Source organism: Pelophylax lessonae, assembly GCF_965119305.1.
Source record: "Pelophylax lessonae genome assembly, chromosome: 13".
In the NCBI taxonomy this organism is placed as follows: Eukaryota; Metazoa; Chordata; class Amphibia; order Anura; family Ranidae; genus Pelophylax; species Pelophylax lessonae.
The window spans coordinates 182,335,414-182,361,705 of NC_138780.1; the positions used below are offsets into that span (position 1 = coordinate 182,335,414).

At 44.2% G+C, this 26,292-nt stretch overlaps 1 protein-coding gene across 3 annotated transcripts in view; it reads left to right on the forward strand.

The window, feature by feature from the left end:
- The window catches only part of TSHR (thyroid stimulating hormone receptor), a 126,224-nt gene that overhangs the window by 93,149 nt on the left and 6,783 nt on the right, over positions 1-26,292 (forward strand). For 2 of the 3 annotated variants that reach the window (XM_082242869.1, XM_082242870.1), the window contains exons 8-9: positions 6,654-6,722; positions 25,515-25,592. In XM_082242869.1, the coding sequence (XP_082098995.1) occupies positions 6,654-6,722; positions 25,515-25,592 (147 nt within the window). The remainder of the gene's footprint in view (positions 1-6,653; positions 6,723-25,514; positions 25,593-26,292) is intronic. The other variant, XM_082242871.1, reaches the window with a different exon arrangement.

Here is a 26,292-nt window from a genome sequence, read left to right on the forward strand (position 1 = left end):
GTCAAGTTCCACTTGGTGGGCATGTCACAAATCAAGCGATTTACGGGCAGGTGCAATTCCCGCTGAATTTCAGCCAACCGGGGTTTGGATGAAAGCTAACGTGATTCCGATATTCAAAAAGGGGCAGAGGCATATGCCGGGAAATTATAGGCCTGTCAGTTTGCTCTTGGATACGGAACTGGCTAAAAGGGCGTGTCCAAAGGGTGGTAATAAACAGCGCATACTCAGACTGGTCTGAGGTAGTAAGCGGGGTGCCCCAGGGTTCAGTCCTGGGACCAACCTTGTTCAATTTATTCATAAACAGCATTGAGGTCGGGATCAGTAGTTCATTATCAGTTTTTGCAGATGACACAAAATTGGCCAGGGCAATAACTGCAGAGCATGAAGCAGATATCCTACAGAATGACCTGGACAAAATAACGGAGTGGGCAACGACATGGAAAATGAGGTTTAATGTGGAGAAGTGTAAGGTTTTGCACTTGGGGACTAAAAACATAAAAACACAATACACGTTAGGAGGGGAACCCTTGGGGGAATCAAAAATGGAGAAGGATCTGGGAGTCTTGGTTAATGATAGATTAGGCAACAGCATGCAATGTCAAGCGGCAGCTGCCAAAGCCAGCAGAATATTAGCATGCATAAAGAAAGGGATGTATTCCAGAGATAAGACTATAATCCTTCCACTTTATAAAACTCTGGTCCGACTGCATCTGGAGTATTCTGTCCAGTTCTGGTCGCCAATCCTCAGGAGGGATGTGTTGGAGCTGGAGAGAGTCCAGAGAAATGCAACTAAACTGATTAGGGGATTGGAGGACCTTAATTATTAAGAGCGTCTGCAATCGCTCGATTTATTCTCCCTGGAGAAGAGACGCCTAAGGGAGGACATGATAGCAATTTATAAATATCTCAATGGGGATCTCAGCTTAGAAAAAAAGCTGTTAAGTCGAAGGGATTGCATGAGGACAAGAGGGCATTCAATGCGATTAGAGGAGAAGCGTTTTAACCTCAGGCAACATGGGGGGTTCTTTACTGTTAGGGCTAAAAGATTGTGGAATTCTCTACCACAAGAGGTGGTTTCTGCGGGAAGTATGGTGGCTTTCAAAAGACTCTTAGACGTACATCTCAAGGATCAGGACATTCAGGGCTATGTGAGATGATTACAGCCACACACACCTACACAGGTTGAACTGGATGTACTATTGTCTTTAGTCAACCTCACCTACTATGTAACTATGTAACTATGTAACCGAGCACTGGCTGTGTATGACTGCCTGAAATGGTTACAGACTCTTCTGGCCATCGTTAGCAGATCTTCCAACCCTGGGTACCTATTTAGGAAACACTGCACCACCAAATTGAGGACATGCGCCAGGCATGGCACGTGTCACCTTTCCCTGTCTAAGGAGGTTTGTACCATTATCGCACACCACCATTCCTGGCTCCTGCTGGTGTGGCTTGAACCACCTCTGGGCCTGCCCCAGCAATGCTGCAAGAATCTCTGCTCCGGTGTGGTTCCTGTCACCTAGACACACCAACTGAAGCACTGCTTGGCACCTTTTAGCCTGACTCATTGAATAGGCCCTTGAACGCTTAGGGTGTACTTGTGGTTGGTAGGACAATTAAGCAGAGGAGGGCATGGAGAAGGAGGAGGGGGTAGAGCTGGAGGCACAACAAGCTGCAACACTAAGCCCTGTCCTGCATCCTTTAAATTGCAAGCAGAGTTACCCAGTGTGCTGTGAACAAAATAGAGCATTCCTGACCATGCCTACTGGACCACATGTCAGCAGTAACATGGACATTGCAGCTGACTGCTTTGCCCAATGATGCCACAACATTGCCTTCCACGTGATGGTACAGAGCTGGAATGGTCTTACGTGAAAAGAAATAGCAACTGAGAACTTGCCATTGTGGTACAGCAAATTCTGCAAATTCACTGGAGGGGGCAGAATATACCAGACGGAAAGGCAGAAGTGGTAAATCCAGCAGCTTTGACAAGCTTGCATTTACTGCTGGGCATGTGGGTGGCAGTGACTTATATTTTTTACGCTGCAGCAGATGGGGCAGAGAAATGTGCCGGCTATAGTCTACAGCTGGTGGTGTGCTACTGGCAGATGTGCTGCAAAGACCTGGGACACCCTGCGCTATACCATCATTCCTCTCATTGGAGGCTGCTGAGAGGTCATGAGGTATAACGGGGGTAGACTGAGGTGAGTAAGGATTTGCATCCCTTAGAATTGCGTCCCTTTTATGTGGCTTTCAGGTGCTCTTGCCAATGGGCTGAGTGGTGGGAGGCTAAATGCCTTGTCAAGCATTTGGTACCCTAATGGCTGGTGTTGCCATGCTTGATGTGCTTGAGACAAAGTTTGCAAATTGTAACAGTGCAATTGGCTGCACGTGTCCTAAAAAAAAGGCCCAGACAGCTGAGCTGTGGGAAGGGTGTCGGGAGTTAACTGCTCTACAATGTGATGGAATAGGGTGGCTGCTCTTTACTCTTCCACGATGGCTGCCTTATTGGGGTTGTGCCTCACCCTCACTCCTACTCTTCAATATCCGGCAACCAAGTCACATCAGTGACCTCATCATCATCATCTCCTCCATCCTCATTACCACTGGAGACAACTTGGCAACACGCTGCAGCTGGGGGAACATGACTGCCAATTTGTGGACCAGTGTTCTCCCCCCCCCCCCCCCTCTGTAGGCTCATGTTCCTACCTTCCTCAACCTCAGAACCAACATCTGAATAAAGTAATGGCTGTGCATTGTCAAGGAGCAAGTGGCTGATGCTGAGTTCAAATAACTCAGCTGACTCTTCCATGCCTGGTGCTTGGACTATGACAGGAATAGCTGTGGACAAGGAAGCAGATTTAGCCACTCTGGTAGCTGCAGTGGACTGTGCTCTAGTCTCTGCTTGGGTGATAGAGGATGAGTAGGATAAGGATGGTTTAGTACCACTACCTTCTCTGCATGCTGTGGCTGGATAGCATGGGCAACATCACTAAACCGAGGAAATGATGTCCTGCATGAGGACTGACCACCTGTATACCTGTGGACACATACGCTGCTTGTCCCCTCACAGTGCCATGGGAATGTCTGCCTCTTCTTGTTGGCTTCCTAAACATGATGGGAAGGTGCTTATTAACAAAATATAATAAAGATATGGAAATGTGTACGTGGATGCACTTTAATTAATGGAAAGATGGGTGTGGTGCATTTTAACCTGAGTAATCACTACACAGACACACTCCACCGACACTACAATATACTGAAGTAAAACTGCATTAACGCACAGAAATATACTGCGTTAAATGTGCACTAACGCACAGAAATATACTGCGTTAAATGTGCACTAACGCACAGAAATATACTGCATTAATATGCAGTAACACACAGAAATATACTGCGTTAAACGTGCAGTAAGGCACAGAAATATACTGCGCTAAATGGCACGTAATGCACTGAAATATACTGCGTTAAACGTGCACTAACACACAGAGATTTACTGTGTTAAATGGCACATGATGCACTTAAATACACTGCATTAAATGGCACATAATGCACAGAAATATACTGCGTTAAACGTGCAATAATGCACAGAAATATGCTGTGTTAAACGGCATGTAACGCACTGAAATATACAGACTTAAACGGCACGTAACGTACAGAAATATACTGCATTAAACGTGCAGTAACGCAAAGAAAGGTACACTTCCCGCAAACCATCATACCTGCACCTCAGCTTGAAGAAGTAGATGTACCGGGGTGATGCCTGCAGCTAGAGGCATCGCCTGGTACAGTTTTTTAGAGCCTGCGGTCAGCTTTCTTGTGATAACAACCGATGCGGCTCATCTGCTGATCAGTCGTTATCATAAAGAGCGGGAGGGGACTGACTCATCCCCCCCCCCCCGGCCGCCTTCCGCTCTGCCCTGGTCTCCCATCCCACCAGGAAACCCAAGGGACCGGCCGACACGTCCGCCGGCTGGTCAAAGTCCCGAACTAAGCTGGATTCGGCTTTGATCGGGTCTCCGATGATGTAACCCGGAAGCGACGTCACAACGTCACTTCTGGTTTACTTGGCTGCCAATAGCACCAATTTTAAAAAATTACTGTATTCAAAAACGCAGATTCTGTCGTTTTGAATATTTTTAAGTGCAAAGGAGGGAATTGGGGTCTTTTAGACAAAGAGAATAATCAACTTCTAACCAAAACCTTTTTTAAGGAAGTTGATAGGAATGGTTACATCCCTCTGGGGAGTTGCCACCACCCCAGATGGTTGGGAGCCATCCCCAAAAAGCCATATGATGAGAGTAGGGCGGAATTGTAATAAAAGGGATGATTATGATATACAGGCAAATGTTCCGGTGGAAAGGTTTTATAGGGCTAAAGAGTTAAAAGAACAGTAGGTGATATGAATAGAGAGGATTTGTTTAAAAAAGAAAAAAAGATTTTGGAGTTGCTTATATGACAGGCTTTACCCGACAATACAAACCGATAGAGAAAATGATCAAACAGCATTGGCCGATAATGTTAGAAGATGTAGAACTACAGAAAGTTTTGCCAGATAGACCACAGTTTATTTTTACTAAACCCCCCAACATTACGTTTGAAATTAGCTCATAATGTAGTTGATCCACCTAAAAAGATTTGCACCTTTTTTGATCAAGTGGGATTTTACAGTTGTGGCAAATGTATGATTTGTAGAACTTCCAAATTTAGAAAGAGGAAAACTACACATTTTGAATCACATTCAGGTGGTGAGTCTTATAAAATAAAAAAAAATTATCAAATTTCAAACCACGCATGTCACATATCTCTTAGCCTGTCCCTGCGGGCTCCAGTATGTGGGCCGGGCCGAACAACTAGGAAACTGGGAGTCAGGCTTAGAGAACATGTAAATAACATTAAAAAGGGCTATAGAAATCATATCCTATCGAACCATTTCAGGCTCCATCGTGAGAAAGATCCTGCTGTTTAGACTTATTGTTGGATTGACAGGGTTGAGCCCCACTGGAGGGGAAGAAATTTAAAAAGGGCCATTTTCCAAAACGAAATACAATGGATCTATCGTTTGGGAACTATGAGCCCTTTGGGATTAAACATTGAGTTAGATCTCAATTGTTTCATTTCTAATTGGTGAAAGAAAGCGATATATCGTATATTTATTTTCATTTTTATATTTCATATTATTCTATTTTTCATCTTCCTTTTTCTCATCTTTTATATTTTAATATTATTTTATATTTTAATTTTTATTTTATTTATTTATTTATTTTTATTTCATTTTTTTTTCATTTCTATTTATTTTCATTTTTGTTTTATACTTTATTTTTCTATTTTTATTTGCCCAACTCTATTTCTCATCTTTTAATAGTATTTTTCATAATAAACTTTATTCATATATATTTCTGTATGATTTTATACACGGCTGGTTATTTACAGTTGACATTGATTGTTTTTAGCGATTTATAATGTGTTTTGATTATAATGTTTTTTGATGATACGTAAATTCAGCCATAAGTGACATTGTTGAGACTATTTTCAGCAAGTGGATATATTGGTATATTTCTAATAATGGTTTTTTGGGCTCGCTTCCAATATGGCTGCCATGTCTTTTTGATTGGTTACCGAGGAAGAGGCGGCTGTTCTCAGGATATAAATAGAGGCTTGCACTAACCAGAAATGAGGTCCTTGATGATGCCCTGTGGGAGGGCGAAACACGTTGACGTAATTTCCGGTATCAAGTTGTAACGAGGTGACTTTCAGTTGCCGTATAACGCATGGTGGTTACGGCGTTCGCTGAAGCTTATTGCTGTTTGCATGCTGTTTTATTGCTACCATTTTGTATTTATGTTTTTATTGCGCCAATAACCTGCAACCCTACGGTGCTTCACTATTGGCTCCTTCTCTTTGTTCCGCACTTGAGGATTACTGGAACATCTTAGAGTCTACTGAGGAGTTCTTGATCCGTTCCTTGTGACCCATCAGTCTTATTTAAATACACCCTGATTGACTCCCAGACTGAAAAGTTGGGTGTCCATAGTTTCTGGTAAGGAGAAACACAAAAGGGGGTGTGTGTCACATCACGAAATTAATTTATGTGGAGGACTTCAGCACTTTAACGCTCCTTACATTGGTGGTCAATAGGAAGAATGTCCATTACATTGGTGATCAGTGGGAAGAATGTCCCTTACATTGGTGATCAGTGGGAAGTTTGCTCCTTACATTGTTGGTCAATGGGAAGAATGCTCCTTACATTGGTGGTCAAAGGGATGAATATCCCTTACATTGGTGATTAGTGGGAAGAATGCTCTCTACATTGATGGTTAATGCGAAGAATGCTCTTTACATTGGTGATCTGTGGAAAGAATGCTACTTACATTGGTGGTCAATGGGAAGAATGCTCCTTACATTGGTGGTCAATGGGAAGAATGCTCCTTACATTGGTGGTAAATGGGAAGAATGCTCCTTACATTGGTGGTCAATGGGAAGAATGCTCCTTACATTGGTAGTCGATGGGAACAATGTACTTTACATAGGTGAATAGTGGGAATAATGCCCCTTGCATACTGGGGGAAGGGGCAGTCCACACTGCCATATTGCCCAGAGAATAATGCATCATGATGATGGCCCTGATCCTAATCTTTCTTCTATTTCAGAAAACTCTACAACAACGGATTTACCGAGCTGAACAAATTTGCGTTCAATTGCACCAACCTAACAACTGTGTAAGTACAATCATCATCATCACACTCAGAGCAAAAAGATGGGACAGCCAGGGGGGGGGGGGGGCTCAATACCAGCAATCAGTGAGACAGACTTGAGGATTGTAAAAGATTGACAGATAACAGAAATCACAGCAGCACTTATTGCAGATCTGTCATACAATCCAGTGCCAATCCTTCCCTTCTTCATGGAGAAAAGGGAAGAACCCCTTATCACGGGTTTTCCACCATGGCTTGGCAGCAGTTGGGCATTTGCTGCAAGCTATAAGCAAATCTACTGCCCCCTATCTGTCTTATTTAAACACATGCTACTAAAATGTGTTCTTCAGGCTAGGAACATATTTCTGCAAGTACAGAAAATAGCTGTTGATCCTGCCAGAAATCTAGTTTCATGGTCCCTTCCTGTGAGCTTCATTGAAATCTCAAACAAAGTTATCAGCTTTCCCAGCTATTTTATGAGAAATACACAATCCCCCCCAAATAAGGGAGATGAGGAGAAGAGGAGGGGTGGGGTGTGTTTGTAGTCCAAATCAGGAGAGCAGCCTGGTTGGGCAATGATGCTCCTTCAAAGAATACAGTAGAGTGAGTGAGTGTTGTCACCCTAGGACAGGAAGTGTGTTATTGGCAGAACCACCGGGCAAAAATAATGGAAAGAAGGTCTGAAAGATTATGATTGAAGCCACCAAATGGTCAGTGGGAAGAATGCTCCCTACATTGGTGGTCAGTGGGAAGAAGGTTCTTTACATAGGTGGACAGTAAGAAGAACGCTCCTTACATTAGTGGTCAATGGAAAGAATGTCCCTTACATTGGTTGTCAATAGGAAGAATGCTCCTTACAATGGTGGTCAGTGGGAAGAATGCTCCTTAAATTGGTGATCAGTGGAAAGAATACTCCTTACATTGGTGGTCAGTGGAAAGAATACTCCTTACATTGGTGGTCAGTGGGAAGAATGCTCCTTACATTGGTGGTCAGTGGGAAGAATGTCCATTACATTGGTGGTCAGTGGAAAGAATACTCCTTACATTGGTGGTCAGTGGGAAGAATGCTCCCTACATTGGTGGTCAGTGGGAAGAATGGTCCTTACATTAGTGGTCAATGGGAAGAATGCTCCTTACATTGGTGGTCACTGGGAAGAATGCTCCTTACATTGGTGATCAGTGGAAAGAATGGTTCCTACATTAGTGGTCAATGGGAAGAATGTCCCTTACATTGGTGGTCAGTGGAAAGAATGGTTCCTACATTAGTGGTCAATGGGAAGAATGTCCCTTACATTGGTGATCAGTGGGAAGAATGCCTTACATTGGTGGTCAGTGGAAAGAATGTTCCTTACATTGGTGATCAGTGGAAATAATGGTCCCTAAATTAGTGGTCAATGGGAAGAATGTCCTTTACAATGGTGGTCAGTGGGAAGAATTCTCCTTACATTGGTGATCAATGGGAAGAATACTCTGCAATATATGTTTTTTGTGGGCCTGTTTATATATCTGCCTTCACTGGTTCCCTCATGCCACTCATCGACATACTAATGACATTTTTTAAGTAAAATCTTTTCCGTTCTCATTAAATACCCTATTATAGACCCAGTGATATCATCACTGGGTCTCTGTGCTTCTCTTTTGCAATGCAGGCAGATCATGGCTGGTGGGAGGGGCTGACAGGGTGCTGTATGTATCATCCTGAAATCATCAAAGCACCCTGCCTCTGTACTCCTAAGATTCCTTAGTCCTGATGCAAGCAGCGGGCTGGCTCTTGGGAAAAGTTTCTGTTAGTCTAGAGGAGTGGGCGTTCCTTGGCAGGCTGCATTTGCATAGAGACCACCCTAGGAAACACCCACATGTGAGCCTTCATTATTGCAAAAACTGCAATCCAATGACTGAAAGGGGTGGGCTAGGGACGTCAGACAGGGGAGGAAAGGGCCAGATGATGGACGTCATCCAGCCTGCAAATGAAGTGGGCTCTATCCGACTTGCTGCAGCTTCTAATGCACATTGTGAGAAGCTCACAGTGTGCAGTGAGATCAGAGCAAGCCATTTCAGTCGAGGAGAGGAGCCGGTACAACAGTGCAAGACTGAAGGGAAGGCCAGAGATCAGATTTAAATCTTTGGATGATCTGGTCTGATCAGAACATCCAGCACATCAGCCTCGAAATGTCAGGAAAAGCAAAGCCTATGCAGCTCTGTGATGGAAACCTTGGCGGGCAGAATGTGGGAAATGTGGTTGGGTCGGTTGACATTTTTGCACAATTCACACAAGACGGTTGCCAGGACTTGCCACGATTTATTGTGTGAATTTATGTGAAAATGAGAAAAAGCAATAAAACTGAAAACTGCAGTAAGTGGAGAATCCTAGGAGTTACCTCCATCCCATACATCTAATATGGAGGGGATTAGACTTCTCTGTTATGTAACTACTAAGCTGAGTATTACAGAACTTGCAGCATAGACCCACCTAGCATTAACCTCCCTGGTGGTATTCCTGAGTGTGGCTCGGGGTTAATACAGTGTACCAAAAGCGGTAACCCCCGATCCACACTCGGGATTACCCCAGAATCACACTCTCCTTCCCCTACGATCCCCCGCCGTCCTCCAGCCATCCTCTTGCTGTCCTCTCGCTCTGTACTTGGCAGATGCCGGCACCTGTCTTCCGGTTCCCTTCCCTGTGAGCGTTGCGACGCAGGGGGGTGGAACTGGCGGCAAATTCAAAAATGTAAATACACTAAATGAGATGATACAAAGCTGTGATCCTAACGGATTACACTGTATCATCCCATTTCACCACAGGATTTCACCTGGTGACTTTTCCAGTGCCCTGCCTGTGCTTTTCCAGTTCTTTGCGCCTGGAAAATTGAGAAAGACCATGGTGTCCAAAAAGTGTTCTTTTTTGCGCAAAAGTCCTTTTAGATGAACTGGAAAACAGCGACAGTGAAACAGAGTTATTTGAAGAACTGAGTGATAGCGATTCATGGGAAAATTCGTCATCAGGTACGGAAAGTGACAACAGCAACGATTCTGATGTCTTTTTCTGGTCATAGCTTGTGGAATTTGGGAAGTATATCAAATGATTCTTCAGAATTTCCAATGGAGCGATGTGCCAGAAAGAGACATCAGAATCGTCGCTGTCTTCACTTTCCGTACCTGATGATGAATTTTCCCACGAATCGCTGTCGCTCAGTTCTTCAAGTAACTCAGTTTAGCTGTCGCTATTTTCCAGTTCGTCTAAAGGCACTTTTGCGCAAAAAGAACGTTTTTTTGGACACCATGGTCATTCTCAATTTTCCAGACACAAAGAACTGGAAAAGCACAGGCAGGGCACTGGAAAAGTCACCAGGTGAAATCCTGTGGTGAAATGAGATGATACAATGTAATCCGTTAGGATCACAACTTTTTATCATCTCATTTGGTGTATTTACATTTTTCAAATTGCCGCTGGTTTCCCTCTCCTGCATCGCAACGCTCGCAGGGAAGGGAACCGTTAGACAGGTGCCGGCATCGGCTGAGCACACAGTGGTAGGATGGCTGGAGGATAGCGGGGGAGGACGGCGGGGGATCGCAGGGGAAGGTGAGTTTTAAAATATAAAGCAACAGATTTCCATGCAAAACAATGTACCGCTTTTAGCACAGAAATCCTGACATCATCAGACCGCCAGGGAGGTTAAATACCAACTCCAGCCTTCCCTTCAGTCTTTCACAGCACAAACTCTTAAGCAGAATGAATCCGTTTACATGGATGAGACAGACCTCTTAACACTGACAGGGGTGCTCACAATGAAACGCTTTTATTTATTCATGCAAAACCTATATCCCAAAAGGAACAATATTGGCTGCATTAATTGATTATAAAGTGTTAGTTGGAGTTTGGCTTCAATAAATCTGCTAACACATTTAGCACTATCCTTCCCTCTCCCCCCGCTCCCCACCAAGACTGACAATACTGCTCTCTGCTGTGCCTCATGTGCTCATTCCTCCAGAGTTGCATCTTAGTAATACAGGAGGGGAATTACTTGCCAGATCATTAGGTGAAAACAGAGGGAAAAGAAAACTAAAGCAGCCACCACATCTAATAATTGATAAACTGCAATATAATCATTTTTGGTTTGGGGCCAAATACCTCTTGAACATAATTTGTATGGTTAAAATTTAACATATATGGTTAACCTGTAATTGATTTTTCATAGAAAAAAATTTGAGGTACTCATTTGCCAGTTGATAGAGATAGCATTTTTCTGCCATTTTTGCTCCTGCACAATACATACAGTGCTATTCATACCCCTTAACATTTTCCACATTTTGTCACAACCAAAAATGTAAATGTATTTTATTGGGATTTTATGTGATAGGCCAACACAAATTGGCACATAATTGTGAAGTGGAAGGAAAATAAATACAATTTAATTTACAAATAAATATCTGAAAAGTGTGGTGTGCATTTGTATTCAGCCCCCTTTACTCTGATACCCCTAACTAAAATCTAGTGGAACCAATTGCCTTCAGAAGTCACCCAATCAGTAAATAGAGTCCACCTGTGTGTAATTTAATCTCAGTATAAATACAGCTGTTCTGTGAAGTATAAATACAGCTGTTCTGTGAAGTCCTCAGAGGTTTTTTAGAGAACCTTAGTGAACAAACAGCACCATGAAAGCCAAGGAACACACCAGACAGGTGTAACGCTCCTGCGTTTTTATTGTAAGCTGGATTTGCAGCTGCAGAATCTCCACTCAGTAGTCATGTAGAGATGTGTTGGAATACCAGATCCAACTCTCCAGACTCATCACTGTGGGCCTCTCTGCTTCAGCATACAGATATACACACACTCAATAAGATGTTCCTGGAGTGATAGGATGTATATGATAGTATGGAAGTGATGTGCTGAAGGGACAGGTGTGAGCAGTGACAGTAATGGTAAGCACTTGATAGTAATGTTCAGGAGAGTAGTAGATGGTAATAGGTAGAATGCAGATAGGTTAGTAATCATGTATGGTAACAGGTGGTAAGGACAGCAGATGACATAGACAGGATAGACTAACCCAGTGCAAGGATAGATGGTAGTAGACTCAAGAGCTAGCAATCTATGTAACAGTGCAGATGGTAGAATTAGTATGCATAGATAGTAACAGTCCTTAATGTGCAGAAGATGATAGTGTAAGTTAGTTATGGAGGATTCCCCTGTGGGGTACTTATCACTAGTAAGGTTTAGTAAGTAGAGGGGTCCAGTAGTGAGGGAGTGATCCGGTAGCGAGATACGAGATCAGTTGCGAGGTTCCGGTCTGTTCCAGGTAAAGGCAAATAGCTGGAGGTTCCGACAGCAAGACAAGGCTTGTGAGCATGTAGACACACATTGAACGAACAACGTGAGAGAGAATGCTGGCGACTGAAATAGCCGCTCAGCGGCGCTCAGCGATGACGTCATCCGTCTTAAAGGTGTATGCGTTCCACCTAACTAGAAAGGTGGGACGCAATGTTTTGAAAGGAAAATGGTAAATAAGGGTACCAAAGGTACCAAAGGTACCAGAATCTTACAACAGGTCAAGGATAAAGTTGTGGAGAAGTTTAAAGCAGGGTTAGGTTATAAAAAAAATATCCCAAGCTTGGAACATCTCACAAAGTACTGTTCAATCCATCATCCAAAAATGGGAAAGAGTATGGCACAACTGCAAACCTACCAAGACATGGCCATCCACCTAAACTGAGCGGTCGGGCAAGGAGAGCATTCAGAGAAGCAGCCAAGAGGCCCATGGGAACTCTGGAGGAGCTGCAGAGATCCACAGCTCAGGTGGGAGAATCTGTCCACACTCCACAAATCTGCCCTTTATGGAAGAGTGGCAAGAAGAAAGCCATTGTTGAAAGAAAGCTATAAGAAGTCCTGTTTGCAGTTTGCGAGAAGCCATGTGGGGGACACAGCAAACATGTGAAAGAAGGTGATTTGGTCAGATGAGACCAAAATTGAACTTTTTGGCCTAAAAGCAGAATGCTATGTGTGGTGGAAAACTAACACTGCACATCACCCTGAACACACCGTCCCCACCGTGAAACATGGTGGTGGCAGAATCATATTGTGGGGATGCTTTTCTTCACCAGGGACATGGGGCTGATCAGAGTTGATGGGAAGATGGATGGAGCCAAATACAGGGCGATCTTAGAAGAAAAGAGTCTGCAAAAGACTTGAGACTTGAGACTGCTGCGAAGGTTCACCTTTCTGAAAGGTGAACCTGAAAGGTGAAACCTCCGCCCCAGTCTCAACGACCCTAAACCTACAGCCAAAGCTACAATGGAATAGTTTATGTCAAAGCATATTTATGTGGTAGCATGGCCCAGTCAAAGTCCAGACCTAAATCCAATTGAGAATCTGAGAATTGAGAATCTGTGGCAAGACTTGAAAATGCTGCTCAAAGACGTTCTCCATCCAGTCTGACAGAGCTATTTTGCAAAGAAACTTTCACTCTCTAGATGTGCATGAGCAAGAGGGGAGAGAAGCGCCGAGCAGACTTTTAGTATAGTACCGTTTAACCGCTTCCGGACCACCCGCCGCAGTTTTACTGCTACAGGGCAGCCCTCCTGCGTGAAACACTGTAGACCTACGTCGGTCACGCGCCTGCAGCTAGGGGGCGAGCATGCGCCGCCAGCGGTGCGCTCCCGCGCCCACTCGGCAGCAGGCGGCTCCAATTGCCGTCTGACACCCGGGATCGCTCCCCATTTCTATGTAGGATCACAGGTCTCTATGATCATTTCACAAGCCACGCCCCCCCCCACAGTTCGAATCACTCCCCTAGGCTCACATTTAACCCCTTGATCACCCATAGGGTTAACCCCTTCCCTGCCAGTGTCATTATTACAGTAACAGTGCATATTTTTAGCACTGATTACTGTAGTAATGTCACTGGTCCCCCCAAAAGTGTCAAAAATGTCTGTTAGGGGTCCAATCTGTCTGCCGCAATGTCGCAGTCCTGCTAAAAATCGCAGATCGCCGCCATTACTAGTAAAAAAAAATAACAATAAAAATGACATAAATCTTTCCCGTAGTTAGAAGACGTGATACCTTTGCGAAAACCAATCAAAATACGCCTATTTTTTTACCAAAAATATGTAGCAGAAACCAAATTGGCATAAAATGTTACATTTTGATTTTTTTGATTTTTTTTTTTTTTTTTGGGAAAGTGAAAAATATATATTTTTTTTCAGAATTGTCGCTCTTTTTTTATTTATAGCGCAAAAAATAAAAATCGCAGAGGTGATCAAATACCTCCAAAAGAAAGCTCTATTTGTGGGAAAAAAAGGACTTCAATATTATTTGGGTACAGCGTCGCACGACCGCGCAATTGTCCGTTAAATTAACGCAGTGCCGAATCACAAAATATGGCCTGGTCATTAAGCGAGAAAATCTTCCGGTCCAGAAGTGGTTAATTATACAAAGAGGGAAAGTGAAAAAATGTCACTCACAGAGGTGTGTTCAGAGCAAGTGTAAGGCTCAGAATACAAAAATGTCCTGCCCGCGGGGGGGCTATTAGTCCATGCCGCAGTGGTGGCTCCAGTGAAGGTGGATGGTGAAGGACGCTGGAGAGCGAGCTGTCAGAGCCTAGAGCTCAGTCTGTCAACCAGAAGCAGAAGAGCCAATCAGGATGCGTTTTGGAGGCAAGCCACACCTCCTTCCTCTGCAAATGAGGATGGTAAAGCTGGTAGAGACATACCTAAAAAGACTTGCAGCTGTAATTGCAGCGAAAGGTGGTTCTACAAAGTGTATAGTGAGCAAGATTGGCGCTAATTCAAATAAATCTGTTGCATAATGGGTGTGCTAGTGGCCAAATCAGTGCTAATACAAATCACGATGAACAATGAAAATAGTGCAAACAGTAGAAAAATCAGCATAAGTCCTTCAAAGATATGGATGTGATATATCAAGGAAATAAAAAATCAAATAATACTAATGTATTAATTAATGATGTGCAGTAAATATAATCAGTCCTGTGCAACAAAAACAAAGTCCAAATAATTCCAAATGGTGTATCAAAAACTCATAAATGTGTGACAGTGATGTTTCTTCAAATAAACAGTGAATCTTGATGTTCTAGTATCACCAGATAAAGTGTCCTTCTTTGTCATCAAATGAAATAGTGTGTAATGGCCGCTTACCTCAATACACACAAAACACACGTGTGTGACAATAAGGCTTCCTTTGATAAAGTCACGTGCGTAGTGACGCAACGCGTCGGGAGAAGCCGGGTGACGTCACTTCCGGGTCTACGGCCGTGACCGGAAGTTGTGATTTTACCACATTGGCGGTCAGCGTTTTTTGTTATCGTGTACTACATTTCTTATTAAACTCTTTTTGCACCATGATGGCCCCTCTTTTATTACTTTCTCCATGAGACACCTTGGCACGGAAATAGAGGCATATAGAAAGCAGAGGTCATTAGTGAAGAGGAAGGTGCTGCCTTTATTTGGGATTCCACCATCCATCCACAACTGAGGAATCTGAGGGATATCAAAGGAAGCCTTATTGTCACACACGTGTGTTTTGTGTGACTGATTATATTTGCTGCACATCATTAATTAATACATTAGTGTTATTTGATTTTTTATTTCCTTGATATATCACATCCATATCTTTGAAGGACTTATGCTGATTTTTCTACTGTTTGCACTATTTTCATTGTTCATCGTGATTTGTATTAGCACTGATTTGGCCACCAGCACACCCATTATACAACAGATTTATTTGAATTAGCGCCGATCTTGCTCACTATACACATTGTTATTTCACGGTGGGGACACCGATTCAGATTGGCAGCTTTTTCGCGTTTACTTTCACTTATTCATTTGATTGATTGTTTGTAGTATCAGACCCCTCCAGTAGCGCACTGATCCTCGTTTCTTTTTGGTTCTACAAAGTATTGACTCGGGTGGCGGCTGAATACAAATGCACGGCACACTTTTCACATATTTATTTGTAAAATTTTGAAAAACATTTATCATTTTACTTCCACTTCACAATTATGTGCCACTTTGTGTTGGTCTATCACATAAAATCCCAATAAAATACATTTACAATTTTGGTTGCAACATGACAAAATTGTGGAAAATTTCAAGGGGTATGAATACTTTTTCCAGGCACTGTATGTATTTGTCCTGTAGACCATAGCATTCTTCTGAGTTCATTGTTTGTTGTCACCACGTGTTTTACACACACAAATTTCCCCAGCAGAGAAGATTGTTCCTATTTATGAAAGGATCATTTTTTTGGTATGTCATTTGCTCGATGTCATATAGATCGCCTACGTTGGGTTTCTCCGGTGTTGTGGCTGGAATCCCAGGGATGGCATTCGTGGCATCGCCAGCCAGCCTGCGGAACGCAGACAATTTGGCAGCTGTGTTATGCTCTGCTGCCAGGCGATCTGTTCCAGCTCCTCTCTACAGATGTTATGTACTAACGTGTCAAAACAAACTGAGCGTGAAAACCAGGCTGTGTAATTACGGAAACCGAAACCTGCGCCTCGTACCCTGCGTATAAACACGACTGTTATTTTGTCCTGACATAATTGCTGCTAAAAGCGCTGTGTGTACAGAAGTCCGCTCAGCTGAGCCCACCGCTCAGATTCCCGCTAATCTGTGTGTGTGCGCGAGTGGTTGGCGGAGAGATTATCCGGATAATAGCTGCTTCTCGTGAATTGGAGTTCAATATCAACAGCCTAATACCTGCTTTGACCTCAGGTCCACCAAACAAAACAGCTGCTAATGTTGTAGGATGGAAACCCAGCGAGTGAAGTTCAGATGGGGCGAGATAGGGAGGAGAGCAAGTGAGTGAGAGTGACACCCTAAAGCCTCGTACACACGCAACGAATTTCCGCCGACCGGTCGTCCGTCTTTTGTCCAGAGTCGTGTCTGTTGGTTGGAATGTGCTCTAGACTGCACACGAATTTTCTCGCACGACAGAATTCTACTTCAGAAGTGATGTCATGTGTTGGATTGCTTTGTATGTGTTCTTTTATCTCTGAGCATGCCTAGTCGTGCTCATCAGATTTTTCCCCATCGAAATCTGTACTAATGAGACGAAAATCGGACGTGTTTTGATGGTCGACAAAAATTGTATAGCCTGCACACCAGGATTTTTTCGGCCGAAAAGTCGGAGTCGGTTGTCGGAAGCATCATACTAACAAGCCGAAAATCAACAGATCAGTCGTCGGACGAAAATTCCCGGCCGAATTTCCACTCATGTGTGCAGGCCTTTAGAAGATTAGGACACATTCTGGTAGAGCAGACAGACGAAGTCGTACTACATTGGAACAGCAACTCTCAGCATTGAAGCCCAAAACACGGAAACGGGGAGCAAAGGTACATGGAGAGACCTCAGACCAATATTACATAGAGCTGCTCCGTGTCCACCGCCCCTCTCTGCCAAGCCCTCTTCTAGCTTCTGATCACCTAATGAATAAAGTTTAAAATTATAACAACAACATACAAAGCTATCCACAACTCTGCCCCAAGCTACATCACCAACTTTATTTCACCAATCCATTCTTTTCAAGACTACATGCTCCTTTGTCATCTCCTCTCAGGCTTGCCTCAAGGACTTTTCCAGTGCTTCCCCCATCCTCTTGAACTCCCTACCCTAATTCCTGTCCCAAGACCCCCTGCTTCCTAGCTCCATCATCACCTTCTCCTATACTCACCTCCAGGACATCTCCAGAGCCTCTCCCATGGTTTGGAAGACCCACTCTCTATCTCCCTCGCCACCTCCTCCTGTACTCGCCTCCTAGACATCTCCAGAGTCAGTCTCTCCCACCCTCTTTAACACCCTACTGCAATTTCTGCCCAAAGACCTCCTGCTGTCCAGCTCCCTTGTCACCACCTCCCATTCTCACCTCAAGGATTTCTCCAGATCCTCTCCCACCCTCTGGAACTTGCTACTCCAATTTCTGTCCCAAGATCTCCTGCTTTCTATCTCCCTTGTCACCACCTCCCATGCTCACCTCCAGGACTTCTGCAGAACATCTCCCACCCACTGGAACACCTTAGTCCAATTTCTGTCCCAAGATCTCCTGCTCTATAGCTCTTTTGTCACCTCCTCCATATGCACCTTCAGGTTTTCTCCAGAACCTCTCCCATCTTCTAGAACACCCTACCCCAATTTCTGTCCCAAGACTCCCTTGTTACCTTCTCCCATGCTTACCTCTGGGGCTTCTCCAGAGCCTCTCTTATCCTCTGGAACACCTTACTCCAGTTTCTGTCTCAACATCTCCTGCTTTCTGGCTCCAATTATCAACACCTCCCATGCTCACCTCCAGGACTTCTCTAGAACCTCTTTTATCCTCTGGAACTCCCTACCCAGTTTCTGTTCCAAGACTGTCTCTTTTCAACTCCCTCATCACTTTTCTCCCATTCTCACCTCTGGGACCCTCTCTCATCCACTGGAACTCCCTACCCCAATCTGTCCAGTTATCTCCTACATTGGCTTTAGATGATCATTGAAACCTCATCTCTTCAAGGAAGTCCATACAGCCTCCACCTAACAACTGCAATGGGCAGTATTAGGAGAGAGGAACAAAGTGGAGTTCTCCTCAGATATAAAGAACATTCCATTATCGCACATAGAAACATAGCAGCCAGTCAGGGACAAGTTACCTGAACAAGTCTCTAAATCTCATTTCTCAATGAGTGCCTTGAAGAATTCCAACAACCAAGTAGATCTGGTAGACCAAAAATAAAATAGCTGGCGCACAGCGGGGAATAAATATCACCAGGGGCTATACCAGTGGTACTAGACACACAAATAACCAGAGTGAATGATAATCAGTAAAAAGGACAAATTAAAAAATCCATGTATGGCAAAGTCCATGGAAAAGTCCATAAAAGTCCATAAAAAGCTCAAGGTGCACTCCTGAGGCAGCTCTAGTGACAAGTAGAAGATTTGCTTGGGGCCAACTAGAAGAAAACACAGGCGCCACTCTAAGTGCAGTAACTTGAAACTTTTTTATTGTATAAACCGCTAGATAGGGGGGTACTCACAAAAGGGATGAATAAAACAGCTCATAAAACACACTCCGGTAAGGATCAGGATGGCTCGAGCGGTGACAAGTAGACAGGCTGTAGCGGTGACTGCCGCACTTCCTCGTCCCGGGGACACTCAGATGACCGACCTGCCTGAGGAAGGAGTGCATGCTCCGAGAACGCGTCACCGGCGCCATGACGTAATCACGCTCGCGGAAGTGACGACGGACGGTCATCTGAGTGTCCCCTGGACGAGGAAGTGCGGCAGCTACCGCTACAGCCTGTCTACTTGTCACCGCTTGAGCCATCCTGATCCTTACCGGAATGTGTTTTATGAGCTGTTTTATTCATCCCTTTTGTGAGTACCCCCCTATCTAGTGGTTTATACAATAAAAATGTTTCAAGTTACTGCACTTAGAGTGGCGCCTGTGTTTTCTTCAAGTAGATCTGGTAGAATGTGGTTGCGCTGGATCAATAAGAATGAGGATTGGTTCTAGTGTAAATCCCAGATAGGGTGTGCTCTCCTTGGAGGAGGTGAGCCCGGTGAGAAATATGGTGTGTGTAGACCTTGTTCAGGTCCTAGACTGCATCATCTCTAAAATAAGGATCACTCATCAGAACAAATCTTGAATAGGTGGTGAGGAGCATCTTGTAAAAATTAGCATTTCGCTTGGGAACTCAAAGAACATCAGATATAGTAAACGTGTTTTGGGGGATAGGCCTCACCTTCTTCAGGGCTGAAAAAATGGTTTATGGAGGGATCATGACGAAATTCGCTATAAAGCCTGGATACAGATAATGCATTTTGGAGGATGGGCCTCTCCGGCTTCAGGACTAGAATAAATGGTTTATGAAGAAATCATGGAAACCTGGATTGGTTAAATGGTTTTCGGGGTAGGCCTCCCCTTGATTAGGGTTAAAAAAAAAAAAAAAACTGCTAATGGCAGAATCAAAATAAAATTTGTAATAAATACAGGATTTAGGTGAAAATGGGGTTTGTAATGTGACCGTAACTTGGCCACAGTGTAAGCAGAGGACAAAATCCAACCAACCAGATTCACTGATTCTTTTTTCTCTACCTGCTACAATAGTGAGTGGAGTCAGTTGTGGTTGCCCTCATGCCTGGTGTGAAATCGCCATAGGCATGCGCAGGGGGAGTGTCAGGTGTGCCTGGGCACACTCTTATTACTCTGTGCAGTGCCAATTCCCCCTACTGCTCGGGCTTCCCCTTGTGTTGCACCCCCCTCCATCCCTGCTCTTCCCCCAGTTGCTGCGGGAATGTTTCAGGATGGAGAGCGGGGGGAAGGGGCTAATCAGTATGTCATTTACTGGCATCTTCCTTTTCTAAATAAACCCAGTGAACACACTCACTCACTGTCTTCAAGCATAACTGAAGCCGAGTAAACTGTGTTTACTCGGCTTCAGTTTGTGAATGAACAGGAGGCCGCTCAGCACAGAGCACTTTCCATTCATTCACTGCCCTGTGCAGTTCAGGCTGCAGAGAAAGATGTGTGTTGGATCTTTGGTGTGCACACCCTAATGCAGTAGGCTGCGCACACCTATGGAAATTGCCATATTTATTTTAAATAAGCATGGGCACCCCCACTTAGAGACTGTCTTCTGCATGTACCCCCCCCAATGTGTCATTGTAACACTTCCAGATATTTATTGCCTTTCACCGAGATCGCAGTACTACCCCTGGCCATGCCTTCTCTTTATAAGAACAGCACCATCTTTGTTCAGCCATCATCAATGGTCACCATCTTTTTTATGGACTAAGATGCCAGCTCAGAGATGACACAATTATCCAGTTCCTGACCACCCTATAGCAGTTTTACTGCTACAAGGTGGCCGTTCTGTACTTCCTGGTAGGGGGCCCACGTACTGCTTCTGCTATGATTCATCACAGAAGAAGCCAATCAGCAGGTGCCAGCCAATGGATGTCCGCTGGCACCCACTGATTGTCAAGCAGAGACACAGGATGGAGCTCTGCCTATGTAAACAAGACAGAGCTCTGTCCTGACAGAGGGGAAGTGATGGATTTTCTTTCCCTGAAAAGCAGGGAATAAAATCCATTATATCCCTCAGTGAAAGCATCTCACTCAGTACACACAAACATTGGTTAGGCACACATTTAACCCTTTAAATGCCCTTCCCAGCCAGTGTCATTACTACACCGACAGTGCATATTTTTATCGCTGATGACTGTATTAGTGTCACTGGTTCTCAAAGTGTCAGATTGTCCGCTGCAATATCGCAGTCCCGCTACAAGCCACTGATCGCTGCCATTACTAGTGTAAAAAAAATTTAATAAAAATTCTAGTATATATAGCGTATAGAGACGCTATGACTTTTGCGCAAATCAATCAATATACACTTATTGGGATTTTGTTTACCAAAAATATGTAACAGAATACATAATGGCCTAAATTTATGAAGAAATTCAATTTTTTTATTTTTTATTGGATAGGTTTGATAGCAAAAAGTAAAAAATATAGTTTATTTTTCCAAAAAATTGTTGCTCTTATTTTGTTTATAGCGCAAAAATAAAAAAAATAAAAAACAGTGGTGATTAAATAGCACCAAAAGAAAGCTTTAGTTGTGGGAAACAAGTGAGATAAATTTCAGTTAAAGTAGCACAGTGCCGTGTCGCCAAAAAAAAATGCCTGGTCATGAAGGGGGGTAGGAAATCTTCCAGAGGTTAAATGGTTATGCAACTTCACCTGGGCCGACTAATGTCATGAATACCAAATCTCTTGCTATGTTTTTACATGCAATTATGTCAACCTTTCACAAAAATTCAATAAAACCTTTTTCTTCTGGAAATTGATACTGTTATATTATGTCAGAAATGTATCTATTGAGACTTGTAAGGTTACTCTAAGTGCCGGTTCACACTACCGCGGCACGACTTTGGCGCGACTTGCACGGACTTCATATAATGAATGTCTATGCAAGTCGCTCCAGATCGCCCCGAAGTAGTACAGGAACCTTTTCTAAGTCGGAGCGACTCGTGTCGCTCCTATTAGAACCGTTCCTGTAGCACACAATGGACCGCGGCGGACCGCGACTTGTCAGGCTGATAGACTTTCATAAATAGGTGAAAGGTGTAAAAAAGAAACAAAAAAAGAAGGAAATTGCACCCCCCCCCCCCCCCATAAATAGATTGCGAAGAACACAAGCCAATCAGAAGCCATCGTTAGGTACTAAATAATTGGCCCCTGCATCTTATACTGGCTGAACCACAAGTCCCAGCACAAATCGTCTTATTGTTGCTTTAACATTGAGCTTAGTGAACAGCAACAGGTCACAAGCAGCTGTGGAACTACATATCTCAGCATGTCCATTCCAAGTGCTGTGATCAGCGGTTTTATGAGGCAATTATTCTGCCAGGCCTCCTCCTATTAGAACTCAGCCAGATCCTCTTTCCATCCTCCCCAGATTTTGTGTGATGTGCTGCCTAAAGAAAAGCGAAGAGCCCCACTGAGCTCGGCAGGAATATGAAATGTCATTGGATACCCTTGTAAGACGCAGGACCTCCGCCCTTCCAACAAAGACCAGGAGAGCCGACCCTTCCATGTGGAGCTCTCTGTATTCCTGAGATAAAGATCCTGTTATTATCCTCATTACCTGCAATTTCCAGTGAATCCAAGTATAATAACGCCCCAGCTTTGTGCTCTGTGCCCTTCACTATTTACTATAGGGAAATCCATTACTGGGACACATAATCCCTTGCATGTATGTATAGCTAAGCTCAGTCATCATCACCATACCAGTGGTGACACTCCGAATGTCAGCTTCAGAGGAGTTCATTCTTCCCTACCCTTCAATAAACGCTTTAATACATTGCAAAGTATGAAGATGCTTCAACCTTGAGAGTCTCTGGAATGGTTCCTGCGATGTAAATCTTTTCTATGTAGCTACACAAGGGGCACCAGAATTATATATATATATATATATATATATATATATATATAATGTAATATACACTATATTGTCAAAAGTATTGGGATTAGTCCCATTGCCCATTAGTCCGTTGGGTTCAAAATTAAGTTGGCCCAACCTTTTCAGCTATAACAGCTTCAACTCTTCTGGGAAGGCTGTCCACAAGGTTTAGGAGTGTGTCTATGGGAATGTTTGGCCAGAAGGGCATTTGTGAGGTTAGGCACTGATGTTGGACAAAAAGGCTTGTCTCCGCTCTAATTCAGCCCAAAGGTGTTTTATCGGGTTGAGGTCAGGACTTTGTAGGCAAGTCAAGTTCCTGCACCCCAAAACTCGCTCATCCATGTCTTTATGGACCTTTCTTTGTGCACCGGTGCGCAGTCATGTTGCAAAAGGGATGGGCCATCCCCAAACTGTTCCCACAAAGTTGGGAGCATGAAATTGTCCAAAATGTCTTGGTATGCTGATGTCTTAAAAGTTCCCTTCACTGGAACTAAGGGGCCAAGCCCAACCCCTGAAAAACAACCCCACACCATAATCCCACCCCCAGTGCACAAAGCAAGGTCCACTTTTTGAAATATAAAAAGTGTATTTTATATACAACTATATAGATCAGACCAAAATGAGGGACAAATGAGGAGGAAAGAGGGTTCCAAACTAGGGACACTTTGGAGCTATGCGTTTGCCTTGAATTTGACTTTAACCACTTTACCACCGGAGGATTTTGCTGTCTTACGTCTGGGCCACTTTTTGCAATTCGGCACTGTGCTAATTTAACTGACAATTGCGCGGTCGTGCGACGCCATACCCAAACAAAATTTACGTCCTTTTTTTCCCACAAACAGAGCTTTCTTTTGGTGGTATTTGATCACCTGTGCGATTTTTACTTTTTGCGCTATAAACAAAAAAAGAGTGTAAATTTTGAAAAAATAACAATATTTTTCACATTTTTTTATATGAAATTCCCCCCCAAAAAATTTAAAAATCTAAATTAATTAATTTAATTTTATTGGAGAGGGAGGGGTTAATGTATGCCTGGTGCTTACTAACATGTGTGGGGGGAGGTGACTGAGGGACACAAGGACAGATCGCATGTTCAGCTATGCTGAACCCTGCAATCTGACCCTGCCTGTTTACACAAGCAGGCGGATCTCCACACTCGATTCCCCGACGATCGGGGAAGAGCAGAGGCGACCACCGCTGCTCCTCCCCTGGCCCGACTCCCGCTGTGACTGAATACAGCGGGAGCGAGCCTCCGGCGGCACGCACGCGCCGCCGAGAAAGGGGAGTGTCTGGCGACGTAGGTCTACGTCGCCAGACGATAACGATCCACTTTGCCGCAGTAGTGCTCGAGTGAGCAGACGGCAAGTGCTTAAAGCCAATTCTCCACTAAATACCACCAAAAACACCTTTATTTTGCCTTTCTGATTTCCAATGAAATGAATGGGGAAGCGGAAATTTTCAGGGAAGTCTCTCCGTTTTGCTCATCCCTTCTATAGGCCCGTACACACGATTAGAAAATCTGTAGGGAAAATTAGTCCGACGACCGATCTGCCGATTTTCGGATTGTTAGTATGGTGCTTTCGACAGCCAACTCCGACTTTTCGGCTGACAAAATCCTGATGTGCATTCTATAAAATTTTTGTCGTCCGTAATACAACGTCCGATTTTCGTCTCATTAGTACAGATTTCGATGGAAAAAAATCTTAAGAGCAAGACTAGGCATGCTCAGAGACAAAAGAACACATGACATCACTTCTTAGAGCTGGTTCACACTGGGGCGACTTGTCAGGCGACCTGGTCGCCTGACAAGTCGCCGTGGGTCGCCTGCCATAGATTAGCACAGGACCCGTTCTAATAGGAGCGACACAATTTGCTCCGACTTAGAAGAAGGGTCCTGTACTACTTTGTTGCGACCTGGAGCGACCTGCATTGACTTCAATGATATGAAGTCCCTGCATGCCGCTCCGAGGTCGCGGTGCGCGCTGTGCACCGCGACTTCACAGGTTGCCCCGGCAAGTCGGGTCGCTCCTATGTGAACCGGCTCTCAGTAGAATTCTGTCGTACGGGAAAATTCGTATGAAAATAACCTCTTCACTTTCCACATCAGACTAGCATGCCCCAAAAAATGGACGACAGATCGTTCGATAATCTGATCGTGTGTACGGGGCTTAGGACTCACCTTGATCTGCATTTCTGCACATTGCAGACACTTTTTCCTACCTGTCCCACTGTATTCCTTTCACAAAATCTGACTTTAGCTAATAAGTGTTTTCCCTCTGCAGACAGCAGGGATGTCAGTCGCCTCAAACAGTCCCCATCAGGAGTAATTCTCCAAAAAATTAGAAGGATAAAGGCTCTGAAATGTTTTGTTTTCTTAGCCGGAAAACATTTGGAATTTTGCAGACTCTTGGAGAGTCAAAGCCAGGAAGCCGAGAGGGTGTAGGCTTGTTAAAAATGTAGGAAAGGATTGAGGCCTCCACTTGCCAGGGTTCTGGGGTTTCTTCGTGTTTCCTCCTTCCCACGCTGCAGCAGTTCTAGGCCGTGAGTCGGGTAACCCCTTCCATGCCAGCTAGCTTTTGTTATGTTGTCTGTTAGGTTAGAAAGTGACCGCAGTTCTTTCACCAGGTTACAAGGGTGATGGTCATCTAAGGATACATCGGATGACCAAACACATGACCTGAGCCTGGTCCATGGCTAGAACGAGATGCTGCAAAGCTACTAATGCTTCAATGTGTTTAAACAAGTTCAGAGAGGCTGCAGCCAGGGGTAACACCCAGCCTGGTCCATGTCCCGCTGACGGAGCCAGGCCGTTAACCGCAACAAGTCTTCAGCTCCAAGAAGTAATAGGTTTTTCTTCTCGCCATCTTTTAGGGACTTGCACAATAATCAACAGTTGGGCGGACTCCACGAAGAGGTCTTAGCGGGTGTTCTGAGCGGCCCCACCACGCTGTAAGTAAAGGGATTCTGTAAATTCAAACTTCTTAATTTCTCAGATTTTGGGCCACTTTCTGACTCACTAATGATTAATTTTATTTATCACAATAAACAGTCACTTCATCTTTTATCTTTCTTTCTTGATCACTACTCTGCCCTGCTTGAGTCTGTATAACCCTTCTTTGCTTTTTCTCCATGTCTCTCTTCCCACTTTATAAAATATATATCAGGGTTGATTTAATAAAACTGGAGAGTGCAAAATCTGGTGCAGCTGTGCATGATAGCCAATCAGCTTCTAACTTCAGCCTTTTCTATTAGGTTTTGACAATAAATCCTGGAAGCTGGTTGGTTTCTGTGCAGAGCTGCACTAGATTTTGCACGCTTCGGTTTTAGTAAATCAAACCTACATACAGGGCCGGTGCTACCACTAGGCGAACTAGGCAGCCGCCTAGGGCGTACTGCCACCTAGGGCGCAGCCATGGCCAGTGCCACATTTTTCTCCTGTCACCTCCTTATCCCCAGTGGATGTCACCTCTAGAGAGGGGGGCAGTGTGTACAGGAAGGGGGGTGTAGGGTTAAAGGGGTGTAGCAATAAAGGGAGGCAGTGTGTATAGGAAGGGGGGTGTAGGATTAAAAGGGGTGTAGCAATAAAGGGGGGCAGTGTGGGCAGGAAGTGGGTGTAGCATTAAAGGAGGGCAGTGTTTACAGGAAGGGG